Source organism: Peromyscus leucopus, chromosome 19, assembly GCF_004664715.2.
Source record: "Peromyscus leucopus breed LL Stock chromosome 19, UCI_PerLeu_2.1, whole genome shotgun sequence".
Lineage (NCBI taxonomy): Eukaryota > Metazoa > Chordata > Mammalia > Rodentia > Cricetidae > Peromyscus > Peromyscus leucopus.
In genome coordinates, this window is record NC_051079.1 from 76,673,715 (window position 1) to 76,696,696 (window position 22,982).

Sequence of the window (22,982 nt, forward strand, 5' to 3'; positions counted from 1 at the left end):
CACTTTGTTCCTCAGTTCTCATTAGTCAAGGCTTTTGCATATGGGCTGTCACCATTCTGAACTAAATCACAGAGATGTGATGATCTTTAAAGGGCATATTAGCTTACTTAGAAAAGCTCTTTTTACAAAGGTTTTGTAAAATGGTCTAAACAATTGAGGAAATAGAAATAAATACATTGCCTTAATGAGGTGACCACTTTCCTAGAGAAAGCCCCTCTGTGTAATTATGTTCAAGCCACATGTCTGTTTTGGGATGTCTGTAGCTGGCACTGGAAAACCATATCGTATTGTCTTAACCTTTTGCATGGAAGACTGTGTCTTTCAAAGGCATCCTTCTTGATCCCTCAGATAAACCTGTACTGTTCTGTGCATGGGCTTCTACTGGGTTTAATTAGCTCCTCTGTTTGTGCTATTCAAAGGAGCTTTCAAAAACTTGTTTCAAAATCCATTATTTGGGTTTCACCTCATATCAGCACAGAAGGTGGACAGGCAAATATATTTTTCTCAAGTTCTTATGGCTGAAGAAATCAAGTCCCAGGAAGGTTAATGAGGTAAACGGAACTCCCATGGAATGTAAGTGGCTGACAGATTCACAAATCTCCTGAGTTGTCTGGTTTGTTTTCCTTTTTTGAGAATTCTATGATTGCTGTGAGAACATTGACCTAGATGTGCCATTTATTTGAAATTATTAACTTACTTAAATGATTCATTATTAAGGTATCTACCACAAAGTCACCATATAGATATATCTGAAATTTAAATCTGTGTTTACTTGCTTGCCTTAAAAAAAAAAAAAAAATTCCCTGATGGCTATAAGATAAAGTCCGAGTTCTTTTGTCATGACTTTATGCCACTTGGTTCTGAGTTTAATCTCCCTTTCTTATGCTTTCTCTGCTTACTTTCTGCTCCTTACTCTAAATCACAGCAGCAATAGCAAGAAAATATCTGCAACAACAACCATATAAAAACGAAACACCCAGCAAGGTAGAACACCTATGCACTGGACAAGCTCTTCTTTCTGGTCGAGTGCCCAGGTACTCTGTCTCCAAGGTATTCTCTCTTTAAATGGAAAAATTCCAGCTCATTTTAAATCACTATTTGTGGGAGGGGATTGTAATATAATTGCATAATTTCCCTCTTCCCTTTCCTCCCTTGAAGTCCTCCCACATAACCCTCCTTACTCTCTTTCAAATTCATGGCCTCTTTTTTGTTGTTGTTAATTGTTATTACACACATACATTTTTGTGTGTGTATGTGTGTATAGTATACATACATATATAAATGTATACAAACATATTCCTAAATACATAAATCAATATACTCTGTCTGTATAATGTTACTTTAATATATGTGTTTTAAGGGCTGACCATTTGGTATTAGATAACCAGTTGGTATGCTCTTCCCTGGGGAAGGCTGTTTCTTCTGCTCAGGTCTCTCATTGGACTTAAGAATTACTCAACAAGAGGGAAATCATGCTAGAACTTGAAACCCACTCAACCACCCAGGGTGAGTAGAGTCCTGGATCTTGAAGAAGAACCCACAACCACCACTTTTCTAAATCAGCATGTTCTCTAACTACATTCTGAATATTTGTCCTTATACCCACAGAGAAGTATATATTCTCACCACTTTATCAAGAAAATCTCATTGTAATAGATAGAGACCATTATAGAAATCTACACAAAAACCAATTAATACATAGAGTTGTGGATCCCAGTCGCAGTTCATATAAAGCTCATCAACAAAACCTCCTGCACTTGGGAGGGGGTAAAGATATTGTTAGCCAGAGGAAGAGTGAGTTTACTGTATGATTGTGTCTCTTAGGAATGTTGGAAGCTATATCTATTAAGTACCACCAACATGACTACCTAAACATTAAGTTGAACATGGAATCACATCAACAGACAAGTTTATGTAGCAAGGTGATACAATCAGGAGGCCTCAATCGTACACGAAGACCTCAGGCCACTAAAAAATAATGAGAACAGAAGGAATGTTCTTCCCCAGGTAAGAACATAACCAAATGATTAGCTAATGCCAATTGGTCAGCCCTAAGAACATACAAAAGTAACTTTATCCAGACTGAGCAGGGTGTCTTTATGTATTTAGGAATATATGTATATTTATAACATATAATAAAAATTATACATATAAACATATGTATATAACAAACCTTAATGAAAACAAGAGGCCATGACTTTGAGAGAAAATAGGGTCATATGGGAGGTGGAGACAGGAAAAGGAAGGGGGAAATGATGTAATTATATTAATGTCAAAAAACAAAAGAGACAATTTTTAAAGCTACAAAAAGAGGAATAGCTAAAATGTGCAATCTTTGCAACAATGGTAAGATTACTGGTTGATAAAGAGTGATAAAAAGATCACTACCTGCCGTGGATCCTGTGTCTACCATCATCTCTTAATTAGATGGGACAATGAATGTGTTAAGTGAGTCTTTGCTATAGAAATCTGATAAAGTCAGGGGACTAACTTTCAGACAAAAATGGTGGTGGTTGTGGGGAATAAACAATTATAGCAGGTATGAGAACTATTTCTAAAAAAATCTTTCCTTAAAATTTGGTACATATGACCAGATGAATTAATTATATAAGCCATTGGATGACATTCTAGCAAAATTTTATTGGGATAACTAAACCAAAATGTTTATGATTTTTGTTATTTTTAAATTTATAATAGGCTAACTATTCATTCACATATTTTATTTAGCAGTGTTTGCATTGATAGGCCACAGTGCTGTTTTAGAGACAATGGGTATCAGCTGAGATATCATTAGTTCTTTACAGAAGAGAGAAATGGAAATCATTTATGTATCTGCTTTTAGATCATGTGAGTAGCCTTGTGTGACACCACTTCAGCAGTGATTCATTTCTGTCGACACAATTTCCCGAAGAAATAACCCCTGTCTGGAATGCCTTAGAGCCTCCACATCGAGGACGAACTTTATTTCCAAATTACACATTAAGTGGTTGACGCTCTCTATACTGTCCTTTATACTTGATCCAACAATTACTATTGTTGCTAACAATTGTTTTGCCTGAGATTTTTCTGGACCCCAAATGCTGCCTTTGGTTACAGTTTGGTTGTACTCTTCAACTGAAGGTAAGTTAAAGCATGTAGGAAGTTTCAGTCTTTCTTGCCCTTCTCCTACTTCCTTAGGGCTATTATCTGATATGCCTCAGACCTCTAGCTTCATTTCTCAGTTGTACAAGTGGTTCAGAAACTTGCAACACCTAAGAAGAACCTTTTCCCATGTCCATGTTAGAGATAGTCAAGGAGAGCGATGAAGGAAAATCCTCCCAAGTGGAACAGGGCAGAGCAGAAGTGATGGGAAGATGAGCAAATTTCTGCCAAAAGAGACGAAAGAGGTCATGGATCTTTCTTAGAGTTTAAGGTCAGGCTTCCAGGATGTCTACTAACCAGCTTTTCAGAGCTGACTGCCCCATGGCTTCCAATCTTTTCTTTCTTAAGGGAGTATTTGCAGTGAAGGCTTCTTTTCCCTTTTAAACTACTGCTTATCTCATAGGATAGATGGAGACAGAAAAATGATCATTTTAGATCACTCCCCTGGAATCATTCCTCTGATATATTGAGTCAATGTTGCCTACATTACAAATTTCCCACAGACTGAACTTTGACCTACAATCTGGAAGTGTGGCACTTTTGAGAGGTTCTTTCTCTTATGGAGAGATTGATATGAAGGTAACATGGAAAATATTAAAAAAAAAACTTATCAGAGGTATGGTTGTGGCAGAGGCATTGACGCCTACCAAATATTCCACACAGTCTCATGTTTCCTTACGTTGATGGAGCTTGGCGGTGCAGTGTTCAGGACAGTGGGCTGTTCAAAGAAGTCTCACGTATAGTCTCTGTGCCAGAATATTTAGATGATTTGTATCATTTATCTCAGGCTGCTAAAACAAAATACCATGGATTATGGGTCCTAGATGATGGAAATTTATTTTCTCACAGTTCTATAGTAACTTGAGATCAGTGGCCAAAATCCATCAGCATGGTTGGATTTTGATTCAGGCCTTTTCTTGGCTGGTAGATGGTTATTTTCTTTGTTTTCACCTGGATTTTCTTCTGTATGCTGCATGTAAGTAGAATAGGAGAGGGATCTCTTTTTTCTTCTTTGTATGTAGATAGTGTCATACTGGATAATGACCTAATGTAACTTAATCAGCTTTGTAAGGCTTCATACTACTGTGATGATACTGAGGACAATGTTTTTATACATGAATTTTGGAGACACATAGTTCAGCCCATAACACCTACTAGAGATTTCCTCTGTCCTATTACCCTGATTTATCAGCTGAGGCAGTTTGGTCTGCTTGAATTTCATAATTGCAACAATCTCAGCTTTTTAATATAACTGTCCTGGCAATTTGTTCAGGCATGTATCATATTAGTATGATTAAGAGACATATTTTACTGTGTTTAGCCATTGAATATTATATTGGAACAATCACAATTTTAAATTATTCAGCATAATGCTTATTTTAATGATATGTAAACGTCATGGAATTTCTGTTATTGCAATTTCTACATCACATTATAGCCATTAATAGACCCATCTATATTGCCTCTTGAACTGCTTAAGGCCAGTCTGTATGGTTCTCATCTTTACTACTTATCATGGCATCTACTGAATGAATAACAGTTTAGAAAATAAGTCAGGTTTTTGATTTCACAAAATCATTCAATCATGGTATCTAATTGGGTTAATTACATAGTGTAGGAGGCAGGAATGGAAAGAAATGTAATGTGAGAAAAATCATAGCAAAAGAAGTATGTTAGACAAAGCCTTTTAGAAACAGTGATTTTTTTTTGAGTATCTAATTTGGTAAATCTCTTGCTATGATAATAGAACTAATTTTTTCCCCATAGGATATAGCATTAATTAAATGCCTTAGGAAACCATTCTTGTCATGAAATGGAGGCTCTGATCTTAGTTTTTGCTCCATTAACTCTAAAGTTCAATACATTTTTATTGAACTCACACATGCTTTAGTGTGAATAGCTTTTCACTAATTGGTCTATTGGGATCACAGTGACAGTTTTGTTCTTCCTTTTACGCTTTTTAATTTTCCTTCAGAAAGTTCCTAAACTTTGCTAATAGTCATTAAGTCAAACAGTGATTCCTAAACCCATGGGGGTAAAAATCAATAGGGAGACACTTGAAGTTCTGGTTTGATCTTCCATCTAGTATATGGTCACACTATTCATGTCTACCAGGAAAATAATGGAACACATTGGGTAATTCATTCACTAGATAGATACACATAGCTTTCTTTACATGCTGTCACTTCTGAAGCTGAGGTTGAATTGTTTTATACTATTAGAGGTATCATAGCTGAACTGGATTAGTTTTTGCTTTCTGCCAGGGATGGCAGTCACATAGCTGGTGTCACTTACACACAAAGTCAAACTGCCCTCAGGTTGATTGGAACCGATGCCCACCCTTCTTACACTCTAAAATATCCATCATGAACAAACATCCTTTGGTGGTTATAAAATACATCAAAGAGTACAGGATTTACAGATTGAGTATCAATAATTCAGACAATCTCTCTTTTATGAAGAAAAAATTCCATTAATACTCCTGATGGGAAACTTTTATTTTGAGAGAAAGAACAAGCAAGGATGGGGATGATTCTGGGCTTGTTTAGAAGTGCTTAACTAGAAAATTTTAGGCAATTTAAACATTATACAGGTTGAACATTCCCATTACCCAAACACACAAATCCAAATGTTCAAAAATCTGGAACTTTTGTGATATATATATTCAAAAAGTTTCAGATGCTGAACCATGTCGAGTTTGGTTTCAAAATTAGGGTCACTTCACTGGTAAATTCTATAAAGATATTCCAAAAATGTGCACATCCCCCAAATTTCAAACACTTCTGATCTTAAGAATTTCAGATGGGGCATCTTCAATCTGTGCAATGCACTGTGCACAATAAAGCCCATGTTATATATTCATATATTATACATATTTCATGATCTCACAGCATGTTTAAATGCTCTCTAGTTTATCTTTTCATTTTAACTGTTTCACTTGCAAGTTGATTAGAGAAGACAGGATTTCTGTCTTAATACACCCAATCTAAAAAGTTAGGGATAAGTAAAGTCCATCTATAGAATAGCAGAATCCTTAATTATATAACAAAGTGTTTTCTTTAACAACCTCTTCATAGGCACTATACTGTAGTATTTCTTCCTGTTTCTTATTTCTAACAGCTAAAAATTAGGAAGCAGGTTTTCTCCAGGCTTCCAAACACAGGTCATATTATCAAATTTAGTAAGACATTTATTTGAAATGCAATTTTGTTGTATTAAGCATTGTACTTAGAATGAAAGAACATATTTTGAGCAATTATTTTTATATAGAAATTTTTTATTCATTTTACATACCAACCACAGATTCCCCCTCTCATCCCTCCTGCCATTCCCCCCAGCCTCCCCTCCAGCCAACCCCCATCCCTTTCCCCGAAAAGTTAGGCCTCCCATGGCGAGTCAGTATGTTCAGTTGAGGCAGGTCCAAGACCCTCCCCCTGCATCAAGGCTGTGCAACGTGTCCCACCATAGGTAATGGGGTCCAAAAACCAGCTAATGCATCAGGAATAGATCCTATTCCCACTGTCAGGGGCCCCTTAAACAGACAAAGCTATACAACTGTCTTGCATATGCAGAGGGCCTAGTCCAGTCCCATGCTCCACAGCTGTTGGTCTAAAGTTCATGAGTTTCCACTAGCTTGGTTTGGCTGGATCTGTAAATTTCCCCATCATGCTCTTGATGCCCCTTGCTCATAGAATCCCTCTTCCCTCTCTCTGACCAGACTTCTTGAACTTGGCCTGGAACTTGGCTGTGGATCTCTGTATCTGTTTCCATCAGTTACTGGATGAAGGCTCTATGATGACAGAGTATTCACTAATCTGATTACTAGGGTAGGCCAGCTCAGGCACTCTCTCCACTGTTGCTAGTAGTCTAAGTTGGGGTTATCCTTGTAGATTACTGGGAACTTTCCTCACACCAGGTTCCTTCCTCCCTGTCCCCATGGTGTCTCCCTCTATCAAGATATCTCTTTCATTGCTCCCCCACTCCTTTTCTGTTCCAGCTCGACAATCTTCTCATATTCTCATCACCCATCCCCTACCCTCTATTGTCCCCCTCACCCCTAGTTTACTCAGGAGATCTCATGTATTTCCCCTTCCCAGGGCAATTCATGCATCCCTCTTAGGATCCTCCTTGTTACCTAGCTTCTCCGGGGCTGTGGGTTGTAGTCTGTTTATCCTTTGCTTTATATCTAGTATTCACTTATGAGTGAGTACATACCATGTTTGTCTTTCTGAGTCTGGGTTATCTCACTCAGGATGATATTTTCTACTTCAGTCCATTTGCCTGCAAATTTCACGATGTCATTATTTTTTTTACCACTGAATAGTACTGCATTGTGTATATGTACCACATTTTCTTTATCCATTCTTTGGTTGAGGGGCATCTAGCTTGTTTCCAGGTTCTGGCTATTATAAATAATGCTGCTATGAAATTAGTTGAGCAAGTAAGTATCCTTATGGTATGATTGAGCATCCCCAGGGATTTTTGCCCAAGAGTGGTATCATGGGTCTTGATGTAGATTGATTCCCAATTTTCTGAGAAACCGCCATTCTGATTTCCAAAGTGGCTGTACAAGTTTACACTCCTATCAACAGTGGTGGATGTTCCCCTTGCTCCACATTCCCTCCAACATAAGCTGTCATCAGTGTTTTTTATCTTAACCATGCTGACAGGTATCTCAGAGTCATTTTGATTTGTATTTTCTGGATGTTTAAGGATTTTAAGGATGTTTAGCAATTTCTTAAATGTCTTTTGGCCATTGAGATTCTTCTGTTGAGAATTCTCTGTTTAGCTTTGTATCCAATTTTTTAATTGGATTGTTTGGTATTTTGATGTCTAGTTTATTACCAAAATTAATCTATAGATTAATGTAATCCCCATCAAAATCCCAACAAAATTCCTTACAGACCTTGAAAGAACAATACTTAACTTCATATGGAAAAACAAAAAATCCAGGATAGCTAAAACAATCCTGTATGAAATCAACTTCTGGAGGCAACACCATCCCTGGCCTCAAGCTCTACTACAGAGTTATACACCTTGGTATTGGCATAAAAAACGATATGTGGACCAATGGAATCAAACTGAAGACCCTTACATTAATCCACACACTTATGAACACCATATTTTTGACAAAGAAGCCAATGGAAAAAAGAAAGCATCTTCAACAAATGGTGCTAGCATAACTGGATGTCAACATTAGAAGATTGCAAATAGTTCCGTATCGATCACCATGCACAAAACTCAAGTCCAAATGAATCAAAGATTTCAACATAAATCCAGTTACACTGAATCTGATGGAAGGTAGGAAGTAGCCTTGAACACATTGGCACAGGAGACCACTTCTTAACACCAGTAGCACAGACACTGAAAGCAACAATTAATAAATGGGACCCCCTGAAACTGAGAAGCTTCTGTAAAGCAAAGGACACAGTAAATAATACAAAATGACAGCCTACAGAATGGGAAAATATCTTCTCCAACCATGCATCTGACAGAGGGCTGATCTCCAAAATATATAAAGAACTCAACTTGAGCAATGATTTTATTAAAAAGGATTTGGGTTTGCTTGAAATTTGTCATGCAGAAATTGCCACTCATTTGGATTCTTGCTTCCAATATTCATGCATTTATGTGAAGTCAAATTGCCACATCAGCAGTTTGAAAAGTAGTGTTTTCTTTTATAGGGAAAAAAATGAGCATAATCAGGAGGCCTGTGACTTACTCTGCAGGTCTGGTAAATTTGTGATATTTTTGGAAACCAAGGTTCCATGGAAAATTGGTTGGTTCTTTTGCTCTTAAAATGCAGGTTACAATCATGGTGAAGGAGCAGTTTCTCCAAGCTGTTGTGAGAATATGAATGAATGCAACTCTCAGATGCTATGCCTCACCAAGGAAGCAGAGCTCTCTGCCTTGGTTTTCTTTCAGCAGTCTTTACCAGAGCATGTGCTCCTTGAGGTTTGGGAGGAGGTATGATTATAACCATGAGGGCAAATGAGCTAAGCTATCTTACCAAGATCGGTGGTTGGATACTATACCTATTGTTAATTTTCATAGCTTAGTGGCACAATAATATTGATTAGTATATTTGATTTTATCTGTCAGTGAGAAAAGTACTTTGAATTCTCCATTTTTACTACTTTCCATTAGAGTTAGTAACACACACACACACACACACACACACACACACACACGCGCACTATATATATACATATATATATATATGTATATATATATATGTATATATATATATGCAAAGTAATATACTTTATGCAATGGGATATTAAATAATCTTATATAAGGCTAAAATATCTAGGTTTCTGTATTTGACTGGTTGGGTCTCCCTCACTGATCTGCTCTCTAGGCAATCCCCAGCCTCATCTTCTAGGGAATAAAATGTCTCATTCTATTGGTTAAACATGGACTAAGCCTCTCAGACTTGGTTCTCTTTAACCAGAATAGACACAAAAAACTATGATCAACATCTCAATCTTTAAAGGGAAAACAGAAGTTCACTATGTACAAAAAGACAAACCTCCAATGTCAAAGACAAGTAAAAGAAAAGAAAAAAAAGTGAATGACAGGTCAAGGGGCTCTATCAAAAAATATCAATGTTAATGCATGTATTCATGGGGGCAAGAATGGCACTCTCTTTGTACTGTTAGCAGATGTATAAATAGATACTCCTTTTTTGAAAACAATTTGCTGTATTATAAAGAACATTTAAAAGTCTCACATGCTTTGACCTTGTAATTCTTTTAAAAGCCTCTGTTAAGAATATAATCAGAATTTCCAATTCTTTCCATAAATGTTTTTTGTGAGCTTATTTATGAAAGTTCATTTTCTAAATATCTTCTGTGAAATTAATAGTGGGCATAGCTTTATGTTCAGATATCATACTTCCATTATAATCTTTATTGTAAAGCATTCTCAATACAATAATAAGTAAGACATGAATGGTAAGATCTTTAAGTTCATTTTAAAATATGTTAGATAGAAGTCTATCAAAATATTGAAAGCAGTTTTATCTCAAGAGTGAGATATTCTGAGTGATTTTTTTATGATTTTTCTTTTCTTTTCTCCCTGCAAAGCTTATATTAACTTTTGAGATCAGACAACATAAGATAATAAAATAAATGTCAAAAAAGGAAATATGGTGATTTACTCCAAATTTTTTAAAGATCTAAACCTACACAAGGTGTGAAAACAGATTTGTGATCTCAATTTACTAGCACAAGAATAAAGATCTGGTCAGGCCCATCACCTTACAATATCTGGTTCATAGAATAACTAAGGGTTTCTTTCTTTCCTCATCGTTTTTTACATGAGGAACTTTGTAATACAGTTTGTATATAATGATTTGCAAATATGAGATATTTTGTTAACAATTCCATAATTTTCAACAAATGTCAAGCTGGAAAACAACATTGGTAATATGTATGTCTCCCATATCATACTGGCTTTGAAAAGATCATGCAGAGCAGCTGAGGATTTGTACCATGAGAAGACTGGAGAGGCCACTGGTAAAGGAGCATCTTCAGCAACAGTATAGACCCTTGGATACTGAAAATACCAGAAATATGAGATATCTGCCAAGAACAGTAGCAGATGTGGAGTGTAGCTGGTCTGAGTCTTTCAGACAAACAACATGTCTAGTGGATAGCCGAGTCTGAGATATGGAGCTGCCTAAGGTCTTTGGTACCCAGAAGATCAAGAGTGAGTTCCAGATATTAGACACTTAATTATACTGCTGGAATTTGGTTTTGCTTAATTGTTATTATTTTTGTGCCCTTGTCCTTCCCTCTTGAAATAAGAAAGCATGTAGGTTGTATTTTATTTTATAGTAGCCCACAGTATAAAGACTGAAGTCATAAAGAGATCTTGAACTTTTAAGTATTGAAAGTTTTAAAGACTGTGTGACTTTTAGAAATTGGACTGTTTTTAACTGTAGTATTAACATGGAATCTTGGGGATAAGAAATAAAAAGGATACAGTTTGTAGTGATATGTTTGTATGTCTAAGTTGACAAAGGGTAGAATGCTCTCTTCCAGGTATGTCTAGGTTTTTGTCAACAAACCTGGAGATATCTGAGAAGAGGAATCTTAATAGAGGAATTGCCTCCATCAGATTGGCTTGTGGGCATTTCTATTGAGCATTTTTTTTTTCTGATTAATTTTGGAGGTACCATAACACTGCAGGCCAAGCTACCTATGAGCAGGCAGGCCTGGGCTATATAAGAAAGGTAGCTAATGTCATCATAGAGTCTTTGTCCAGTGACAGATGGAGGCAGATACAGAGATCCACAGTCAGGCACCAGGCTGAGCTCCGGGAATCCAGTTGATGAGAGAAAGGAGAGATTCCGCAGGAGAGGGACGTCAAGATCATGATGGGAGGATGTGCAGAGATGACCGGCCACACTAGTGGAAACCCATGAACTGTGGACTAGTGGCTGTGGAGTCCCCAAGGGACTGGACTAGGCCCTCTGGATACGGAAGACGGTTGTTTGGCTCGAACTGTTTGGGGAGCACCCAGGCAGGGGGATCAGGATCTGTCCCTGGTCTATGGGTAGGTTTCTGGGAATCTGTTGCCTGTGGTGTGATGCCTTGCCCAGCTTTGGTGCAGTGGGAAGGGGCTTGGATCTCCCTAGGTTCAATGTGATGGGCTCAATTTGGGGGATGTGGGGATGCATAGTGGCTTGGGAAAGAAGGCTGGGGGTAGGAGGAGGGAGGAGGGAAGCATCTGTGATTGTATGTGGAGTGAGCAGAAAATTTCTTAATAAAGAAAAAAATTCATTCACATTAAAAATATAATCAAAGGCCCTTTGATTATATTTTTTATAACACTACAGAAAAAAAGGTAGCTGAGAAAGTCTTTAAGCAGTATTCCTCTTGTGTCTCTCTTTCAGTTCCCACTTCCAGGTTCTTGCTTGAATTCCTGCCTTGCTTCCACCAGTGATAGACTGTGACGTGGAATTCTAGGCTGAAGTAAACCTTTTGCTCTCCTCAATTTGTTTGGTTAATGTTTTATCAGAGTATTAGAAAGCAAACTAGAACTCCCTTAAATTTTTTTATGAGTGAGCAAATACATTGAAATAACAATTCTCAAAAGAATTCTAAATGGCAAAAATGAATAAAAAGCATAAAAGAGTGATCAACAGTATTAGTTATCAGGGAAATGGAAATCAAAAGTACATTGGGATTCTATTTCATCTGTTTCACAAGAGTGGTTATTATCAAGGAAAGAAACAACAAATGTATTGAGGATATGGGTAAAAATGAGGCCCCACTGTGAATTGGAATGTAATTGGTGCAAATAGTATGGAAATCAGTGTAAATCAGTATAAAGATTCTCTAGAAGACTAAAATTAGAAATACCAGACAATCCAATTAAAGCACTCCTGGGACTATGCCTAAAGGAATATGTCAGCATACTATAGACACCTAGAAACCCATATATTTTGATGCGTTAGTTATTGCCAAGTTATGCAATCGGCATAGATGTCGATAAATGGGTAAATGGATAAAGAAAATGCAGAATATATAAACATACATATTTATTATAAATACATACACACATAATGGTGTTATAGACAACCATAAAGAAGAATAAAATTATTCCATTTGTAGGAAAATGGATGGGAATGGAAAGTATTGTGTTAAGTGAAACAAAATGGACCCAGAAATACAAATATCACATTTTCATTTATATGTAGAAAATATATTTTTAAAATTATTAAAATATAAAGTAAGCCATGTGGGAAAAGGAAGAGAACTAGTGAGAGGTGGAGAAGGGGAAGACAAGACAGAGTAAAGAGGGAGTGATTACAAATATCACATTTTCATTTACGTGTAGAAAATATATTTTTAAAATTATTAAAGTATAAAGGAAGAGAACTAGTGAGAAGCGGAGAAGGGGAAGACAAAACAGAGTAAAGAGGGAGTGAATATGAGCAGAATACATGATATGCATGTTTTAAATGGCTTAATCAATCCTATAATTTTATATAATGGATATTAGTAAAGAATAGAGATAAATAATATATATAGTGTGATATTTTGAGATGCATATGCCATGAAATGGTGAAATGGAGCCAATTAACAAATTCATCACCTCAAATAATAATTTTTAATAGTGAAAACTTTTGAAATTTCAGGATATAGAATATTCTCATTATCTGAAAAGTTTCACTGTGCATATGAGTAGTGCATTATCCATGTACCTCAAACTTTCTGTCTAAATAAATTAGTTTGACTCATAGAATTTTATACAAATATATTCACATGTGTTGTTGTTTAGAATAATGTTTCTTGGCTTAATTTTGTGGAGTGATATTAGAAAAAGGTATTATATTAAATAATATAAGTATAATTTGTGTTTCCAGTCACACTTTCTGTAAAATGCATTGTTTCCATTTTGACTATTATACAGAAAGATACCAAGCACTAGATATGAGTATTATTTTAAAAATATATTTATAGAAGTAAAATTTCTTTGTCATATGGTATACCCAAAAACTATCAAAGAATTTCTGAAAATTGTAAGCCAGTTTTCTTTCACATTACTGAGACAATCAGAGTTGTTCTATGTCTAATTGACACACTCAGTGCTTTGTTTTGCTTTTGGCAAGGTGGGATGCAGTAGAGCCTTGTATTAGTTAATTGTTCCTGGTACCCAAGTTTCTGAGCATATTTTCTTCCTGTGTTTTCCAGAGTATCAGTAGAGCTTCTGTTATAAACTGATAACACCTTTGGCCCTTTTATGAATGGGCTATTTGCCATCTTATTTGGGGTTGTGAAATTGTTCAGTACTTGTGAATTCATGTAATTTTTCCAATAATGATATCATTAGTTTTTTTTTTCCCCTGGCTCTGGCTTCTGTTTTCATTTTGTCTTCAGAAAAAGAGTTTAGCTTGGATGACACAAAAATCATCAATGTATTTCTCATTGATTGTGTTTATTTTTAACAAACCCTTATCTTCATTTTTCTTACTAAATGTTCTTTGTGTTCCTTCTGTGAGTTCATAATTTTAAACTATGCATTTATGACAATGCCTATTGTCCTAGTTCAATTTCTGCTGCTGTGCTAAAATGCCCTGACAAAGAGCATCTTAGTGAATAAAAGGATTATTTTAGCCCAAAATGCCAGGTTTTACACAATCACAGTATGGAAGTCAAGGCAGCAGGAACTTAAAATAGCTAGTCACATCACACCTACAATTAAGAGCTGAGTGAAATCAATGCTCGCCTTCTCCACACTTATTCAGTCTAGAACCTAAACCCTATGGTGTTGTCAACATCAAGGCTGGGAGCAGCTTAAGCTACAGAAAATTATGATCTCACAGCTCTGAAGGCTGGATGGTTCAAGATTAATATGCTAGTAGGGTGTGTTCTCACTTGGCTTGAAGTAGATGTCTTCTTGGGTCTTCAGAGCAATAGTTCTCGACCTTTGTAATGCTGAGACTCTATAATGCAGTTCCTCATGTTGTGGTGACCCACAACCATAAAATTATTTTCATTGCTACTTCATATTGTTGATGTTATGAATCATAATGTAATTAGTTTGGAGATAGAGGTTTGTCAAAGGGGTTGTGGCTCACAGGTTGAGAACCACTGTTTTAGGTGCCATGGGAGATGAAGAGTAAGCAAGGTCCCTGAAGTCTCTTCTTTTGTCATTTTTAATATTTCTCATTGTTAGTTATGTGTCTCTGTGTGGTTGTGTGACATAATAGGGGCCAGAGGTGTCAGATCACCCTGGAGCTATAGACACTGGCAATTGTGAGTCACCTGGAACAGATCCAAGAAATTGAACTTGGATCTTCTTGAAAATCAGCAAGTTCTCTTAACTGCTGGGCTGTCTCTTTGTTACCTATGCCTGAATGAATATGTTATAATGGGGGCCCTGTGCTCACAATCTGACATTAACCTAAGTATCTTCAAAGGGCTTGGCCTACAGACACAGTTACCTTGTGAGGGCTTCAACATAATTTGGGGAGAACACAAGTGCCATCAGTAGCTGCAAGCTCAAGCTGAAGTTCAAATTTCTGACTTGAAGGTATGTAGTTAGACCAGCGTTACCTTACATAATAAGGTATGAAATTTTACCTGGAGTTATGGACTCTGCTTTCTGTCTGGGCAGCACACTAGAGCAGTGTTTGGAACACAGGTGAGCCAGCCCTGTGGGCATGACAGCAAGAGAGCTGACCCCACCCTCCCTTGTCTGCCAATGGGTGAGGGAAAAATGCCCTCCCCCTAACCCTTTGCTACCTGTGGCAAGAAGAGATGGTCCCAGGGTCATGAGAGTGAGAGAACTAGCCCTGTCCCTCCCATGAGGTTGATACACTGTGCACCCCAATGAACTTATCTGAGGGTCAGAGAACAGAACAGCCACTATATTGAACATAGGGGTTAGGCAGTTGTAGCACAAGCCTTTAATCCTAGCATTCTGGAGGCAGAGATCCATTTGGATCTCTGTGAGTCCAAGGCCACACTGGAAACAGCCAGGCATGATAACACACACCTTTAATCCCAGCACTTGAGATCTCATGTCTTGCTTGGGAAAGACACATGCCTTTAATTCCAGGAATTGATGGCAGGAAGCAAAAAGGTATATAAGGCATGAGGACCAGGAACTAGAGGCTTTTTAGCTTTTAGGCTTTTAGCAGCAGTTCAGCTGAGATGCTTTCCAGATGAAGACACAGAGACTTCCAGTTTGAGGAAACAAGATCAGCTGAGAAGTTGGCAAGGTGAGGTTAGCTGTGGCTTGTTCTGTTTCTCTAACCTTTCATTCACCCCAATATCTGGCTCTGGGTTTTCTTTTAATAAGACTGTTTAGAAATTTGTGTTACAGTCCCACATCAGGTACAACAAACAGGATTGGGCTCTGCACCCGACCTGGGCAGCACACTAGAGCTGACCTTGTTCTCAGGAGAGCTCTGTTCTCCTCTCTTCTCTCCTCCCGCCACGCCCCACCTAGTATTACCCCTATAGCACTCAGGAGAGATGGCCTTGCACTTTGCTGTGATGTGAGCATGGGGGACCAAGATTTGAGGACTCGAGGGCAGGAGAACTGATCCCACTCCTTGCTGTAAGCTACACTGGGTGATCTAGCAGAGGCAGTGCTGGAGGGAGATCTTGCTGGGGTAGTGAAGATTAGGGAAAGCTGGTGGGATGACCAACCCAGATACCACCCATGCCCAGAGCCTGTTCTATGAGTTGGCTTACCCCTAGCATCCACCTCATCTATGAACTGTTGGACTTGTGACCAGCAAGCTGAACCTGCAGATCCAAAACAGCAGGATCTTCATGACATAAAAAAACAGGATATCCAAGAGGAGCTCCAGTGAGAGACCATTATTGGTAGTGTAGCAGAAACCAGAGACCTCCAGCTAGACCAATGACTCTGATAGTGAACATCTGCAATTAAAGATGAATGGACTAAAGGATAAACTGTGTGACTTAACAGGTCATACTAAAGCTTCCACAAGATCATCATCTTCCTCTTCTTCATCCCTCTCCTCCTCCTCCTTCTTCCTCTTCTTCTTCTTTTTGTTTTTTGCTTTCTCTTAAATTTGGTTTTAATTTGGGGGCAGGTTGCAAGGGCAGAGGGCAGATGCAAGGAGATAAGTAGGATTAAAATACATGATATGAAATCCACAAAGAATCAATAAAAGTTTAAAAAACAAAACAAACAAACAAAACTACCTGAAGTGCATTTTCTATATATCTTAAACATTTAACATTATAATTTCATTGCTTTACAGTCTGATTTCTCCATAGACCATACTTTCACAGCAAAAAACTCATCTCAAAGAAATGTGTAGCTAGAGTTTTCCTGCCTTGCCCACAGTCAGGACAAATCTTTGTCTCCCTCCAGTCCCACAGCTGCTCAGACCCAACCAAGTAAACACAGAGACTTATATTGCTTACAAACTGTATGGCCATGGCAGGCTTCTTGCTAACTGTTCTTATAGCTTAAATTAATCCATTTCCACAAATCTATACCCTGCCATGTGGCCCGTGGCTTACCGGCATTTTTACATGCTGCTTATCCTGGTGGGCGGCTGGCAGTGACTCCTGCCTTCCTGTTCTTTTATTTCTCCTCTCTGTTAGTCCTGCCTATACTTCCTGCCTAGCCACGGGGCAATCAGTGTTTTATTTATTGACCAATCAGAGCAATTTGACATACAGAGCATCCCCCAGCACAGCCAAGTGCAGACCATCTCAGACACCTGCACTCAGGCCCGTGGTCCCAATTATCCTCTATCCGGACCTGCTGGATAAAGCCACAAGGAACCCAAGAATGGGCTCCCACAGGACATACAGAACATCCCACAGCAGAAATGCATATCATATATTAAAGAATTCTCATAAATCCCATGGGCTCTTAAATGGTAGACCCTACTAACCCAAACTTATGTAAGGGCAGCCACAGCCAACAGTATTTCCCTTTGATTTCTTCTCAAAGTCTTTGCATCAGTCACATTTTCACAAATGATCCAGATTCTGAACTCAGGGAACTCTGGCTTCTATTTCTAGAGAACTGAGACCTATCTATCAGGCTTTTAAAGGCAAGCGTCTTTCAAGTATTGTGTTTGGCTTTTTTTTTTTTACCACATTTCTTGTGGCTTATGCCAAGGGTGTAACCTAGTAGAATCTTACTTTGTCTTTGCTAAGAATTCTTCAAGATGAGCTAGAAAGTTCCTAAGACATTAGACACAAGCAAAATATAAGTTTTCTGGGGAAGAGTTTAAAAATGATTTAATTTATGCCAATTTTGTGGCAATACTGTGCTGTTTGCACATTTATGATCATATATTTACTCAGCTTTTTCAGATCCAGCTAGAAGGTAGAGATCACAAACATCCTAATGTAAAGAAGAAAACCCAACGTTGGAGTGAACAAACGGCCCAGGTTAAATGAGTGAGCAATAAAGTAGTGATGAAAATCCAACTCTCTCTAATTCTCAAGACTTCTGGGGGCATGGATATTCAATTGTAAAGAAATTATTCTGGCAAACAGCAAAACAAATAAAAATTGATAAGCCAACTGCGCAACAAATATTTGAAAAACATGAACCTTACATATTCTCATGTGTTTATTTATTTTCATGCATTTTAATACTATTAAAATAGTCAAGGTCATAGAAGTTCAACTCATGTTATCAAGAAAGTAGTTTGGTTTTGGGCTTGAGGATGCTAATTTTAAGGCTTGAGGAGAACATATTTATTCTCAAAGACTTTTAAAGAGTAAGTAAGAAATTCGTTAAAACAAACAAACAAACAAAAAAACTATAAAAAATATTAAAGTCAAACTAAAAATAAACTATGTTGGAAAACATAATGTGAACATTGTAAATGAAATGAAAATTCTGAGTAATATACAGAAAAAATACCATTTGTTTTTTAAATTATGGAGCCTATTGAGGGTAAGTATAGTCAGAAGGACACAGAATGGTATGTGGTAGGAAGGTAGGGCTAGGGGAAATGGAGAAAAACAATGATGAAGTAAGAGTTTCATTAAATTTTTTTTTGAGAGATCCCACTGTGTAGCTCTGGCTGGCTTGTGCTCACTATCTACAGTAAAGTGTCCTTGAACTTGAAGTCAAGTTCTTAATCTTAAATCCTGAGATTACATGTGTGAACCATTCTGCCCAGCAACAGTAGGTTTTACGCATGTGTATATATAAAAGCATATATGTGTTTATATGTGAATGTTCCTTTGCATCCAAGTTCAAATCTCTCTCTCTCTCTCTCTCTCTCTCTCTCTCTCTCTGTGTGTGTGTGCGCGTGCGCGCGCACGCATGCAGATGCTAGGGGACAAGATTGGGTTTCATCCTCAAATCACTGATCTCCTTCGAGACAGGGTCTTTCACTGACCCAGCCTACTTAGATGGGGACCACTGGTGCCCAGGTATCTTCCTGTCTCTGTTTCATTAGTACTTGGATTACAGGCACAGATCATGATGCCCAAGGTTGTTTTTTGTTTGTTTTTATTGTGTGTGTTCTGGAATTGAAATCAGGTCTTCATGCTTGTAATTAAACACGTTATTAACTTATAAATCTTCCTAGGCCCCTATAACACTAATTTTTAAGTTTATTAAACAATATTTATTTTAGATGAGTGAATCTTTAAAAGATTATCATCCCTTTTCTATGAGGGATGTGATAATTTTAAAAGCAGTGTACAATTCTAAAAATGTTCTTGCGTTGAAAATTTTATTTTCAGTTGTTATGTGGAATGTGATCATTATTGTACCCTGAGTTTCTAGGCAGAAAGGAACAGATAGTTGAAATTTAGGAGCTCAAAGTTCCTAAATAAACACAACATTCAAGACTCTTTAGAGAAATCAGCATTATAAAGTGTAATATTTCCTTGGTGTAAAAGTACTTCATTTTAGGAAAATTACTGTAGCTGAGGGATTTTCGTTCTTAAAGTTTAAGAGACATGTGACCTGTCCAAGATGAATATTGTTAGAACCCAACTATACATGAATATTTAAACATTTTATAAGAAGAAAGTTTTATGGATTAAAGTTGCTATGTCACATGCAATGTAACCTCAGCCATTATTTTGTTTAAGACTCTGAAATCTTTTGAACAGTGTATTAAATCAGTTCTCACCTGGGAAGACTGATACATTAATTGACATTTTGTTACATAGTAATCTTAAACCTAGGCTGAAAATGTAGCTTGATTGCAACACAAATCGCAAAAGGTCTTATTAATCAAAAACCTGGAGCCAGATATTGGAGTGAAAACTGAAATATCAGAGAAGCAGAAAGAAGCCAGCCATGTTGTTACCTCTACAAAATCCTCAGCAGAGAGAGAGAGAGAGAGAGAGAGAGAGAGAGAGAGAGAGAGAGAGAGAGAGAGAGAGTTCCTGTTTCCTCATGCATTATATACCTTTCTGTGTCCTGCCATATTACTTCCTGAGATTAAAGGCATGCGTTCTTCCCAAGCAAAGACATGAGATCTCAAGTGCTGGGATTATAGATGTGTGCCACCATGCCTGGCTCTGTTCCCAGTGTGGCCTTCAACTAACAGAGATTCAGATGAATCTCTGCCTCCCAAGTGATAGGATTAAGGGTGTGTGCCACCACTGTCTGGCCTCTGTGTCTAATCTAATGGCTGCCTCTGTCCTCTGATTCCCAGATAAGTTTATTAGGGTACACAATATACCACCACACTCTTTGGCTAGAGTACTCACATAGGGAGGAAGCTTTGAATTCAATTCCTGATGTGGAAAACAATCTCCAAACTTAAGTCTCATGTTAGGTGTATATTTTACCAAAGAGATCTGAGGATTAAAAATGTTAATTTGGTTGTTTTGAAGCTCATGTATAATTTCATGTCTATGTATAATAATTGTGAACAAACCATTCATTTTAAGCATTTATGGGCATCAGCCAGATGTTGTGATGAAAAAGTCAACCTATTTGCTTTATGACAATTGTGACTATGCCAAAATTTCTTCAGTCATTTTTAATTTTAAATTAATCACTAATGTTACCAGCATAAACAGTAGCATGAAGAAGTTGTTTGACTTATCTGAAACCTAAAATGTATTATATAAATAATTTTAAAATAGCACTTAATATCATTTACTTTTAATAAACTCATAGAAATAATGCAATCAAGGACACATTTAATTATATAGGAATATTACTGCATGAAAATGTGTCAAAGTTAGTATTATAACATTTTAATACCTTACTTTATTAAAATAGCTTGATATACATGTATGAGACTGAGATGATTGCCTGGAGTAATTAACCTGCAATATAATTAATGTTTTTCAAATCATTAATAAGAAGCAGAAGATATTTTTATTTGTTGACTTCCACCTTTTATAAAGATAATGCCTATACCTGGCAATGGTGGCCAGAATTTTCCTCACAGGACTCTGTTACACACCTGCACATTTCTGTCATGAAATTGGAACTTACCTTCCTGATTCAAAGGTGAACCATGTTGAATCCCGACCATATCTTCTTAGTGAGCTAAGAGGCCACATCACCAACTTGACCTTGGCGTTGTGGATATCCCAGAGATAGATATTCTCATGAGTGATCTGCATTGTGCATTCACCATAAATATCCAGGTTGGGTGTAGGCATAAGGTAGACATTGAATCGTTCTACAAAGAAATAAAAAGCATGGGGAAATTCAATAAAGTGTTCTCACAGTCTTTGACAATATTTATGTACACTGCAAAATACTATTTTTTGAAGAAGTTCACTAAACTATCATCACTCATTTGTTTACTCTCTCATTGCATAATGCTATATTGTATACACGTTCTATAGTGAAGATTGCACATTGATTAAACTGTACCATTGAAACAGAATAATAGCTAAGTAGAGTCTTTCCACATGATGCTTATTCTGCTTCTTCAGTCAAGTGGTTATCATAAACACAACTTTTTCAAGAATTGTCTTATTTATTTAAGAATTAATACTGAATCCCTCTTCTCCTTCTTCAACTGGACTCCTGGAGCTTGACCTGGTGCTTGGCTGTGAATCTCTGCATCTGCTTCCATCAGTTACTGGATGAAGGCTCTATGATGACAGTTAGGGTATTAACTGATCTGTTTACCTGGGGTAAGCCAGGTCAGGCACCCTCTCTACTATTGCTAATAGTCATGAGCTAGCTTTTTGGAGCCTATTACTTATGGTGGGACAATTTTTACAGCCTTGATGTGTGGGGAGGGGCTTGGATCTGCCTCTACTGAATATACCAGGCTCTGTTGACTCCCCATGGGAGGCCATACCTTGTTGGAGGAATGAATGGGGATGGTTTTTGGGGGGAGCCTGGTGGGGTGGGAAGAAGGAAGAGGGGCATCTGTGGTTGGTATGCAAAATGAATAAAAGATCCCTTAATTAAAAAAAAAACAATAAATACTGAATCAATCTCACCTTTGTGACCTGAAGTATTTTATGTACAATCAGAGTGATTCCCTAACTCCACAGGGACTGCAAAATTATCCAGTGTACATGTAAAAACAATGTAGTCAGGGTCAGAGTTGGCATACAGTAATTGTAGATAGTCATTACTGCCTTCTACAAAACTCGAGACATGCCCTTGGTAAGCAATCTAAAGGTATATAATTTCTTTCACTCTGGCATATTTACAGTTGAAAATCCTACTATTAGGCAGTAACTCTAAACCTTGCTTTGTAATTTTCTGTGCATCTCCAAGGCTATTGCAAAGTTTTGCAGCCTTTGATTCCCATTTAAATGCATTGAGTGCACTTTGAGAAACAAGGGTTTGTAAGTTCCAGGAAGTAAAGAACCTATAAAGTGCTGAATAAAATAAGTGTGCTTCCTAGCACCATATCCTTGGTTTATAGTAAGTAATCAATATCTATCTGTGAAGACATATGAATAAAGACAAATACATAATGAATGGAAGATGTGAAAATTGAGGCATACTGAAAAATAACATCATGATAAGAAGTTTAAGAATTACTGGCAAGGTCTCTGTACATTATAACTTAATTGAGGAGAGTGCTGAAGAGGCAGTGTGGTTGAATTAATTATTTTAAAAAGCACACTGAGGCTGCTGCAGTTAGAAGACACATTTTGAAATGTGTTGCTATCCATCATAACGCTATGTTCTTAAATACTGAATGCTTGCTGGTGCTCAGTGGGAATTGTTTGGATAATAAGAATTTTTCTGGCGGGTATTTTATCAAGTAAGGATTCTGTGAGTCAAAGAACAGTATTCAGATTCCAAGTGGGTTAAATTAACTTAAGCATGAAGGCTTGAACATTGATAGCCACATGGCATGCATTTATACTCAGTTCTAGATTTTTTTTTTAACAAAAGATAATTTGTTTTCATTTTTT

The 22,982-nt window shown here is 37.2% G+C and overlaps 1 protein-coding gene across 3 annotated transcripts in view; it reads right to left on the reverse strand.

The window, feature by feature from the left end:
- The window catches only part of Dok6 (docking protein 6), a 411,539-nt gene that overhangs the window by 131,818 nt on the left and 256,739 nt on the right, over positions 1 to 22,982 (reverse strand). For all 3 annotated transcript variants that reach the window (XM_028886850.2, XM_037197242.1, XM_028886851.2), the window contains one exon: positions 21,082 to 21,271. In XM_028886850.2, coding sequence (XP_028742683.1) covers positions 21,082 to 21,271 — 190 coding nt within the window. The remainder of the gene's footprint in view (positions 1 to 21,081; positions 21,272 to 22,982) is intronic.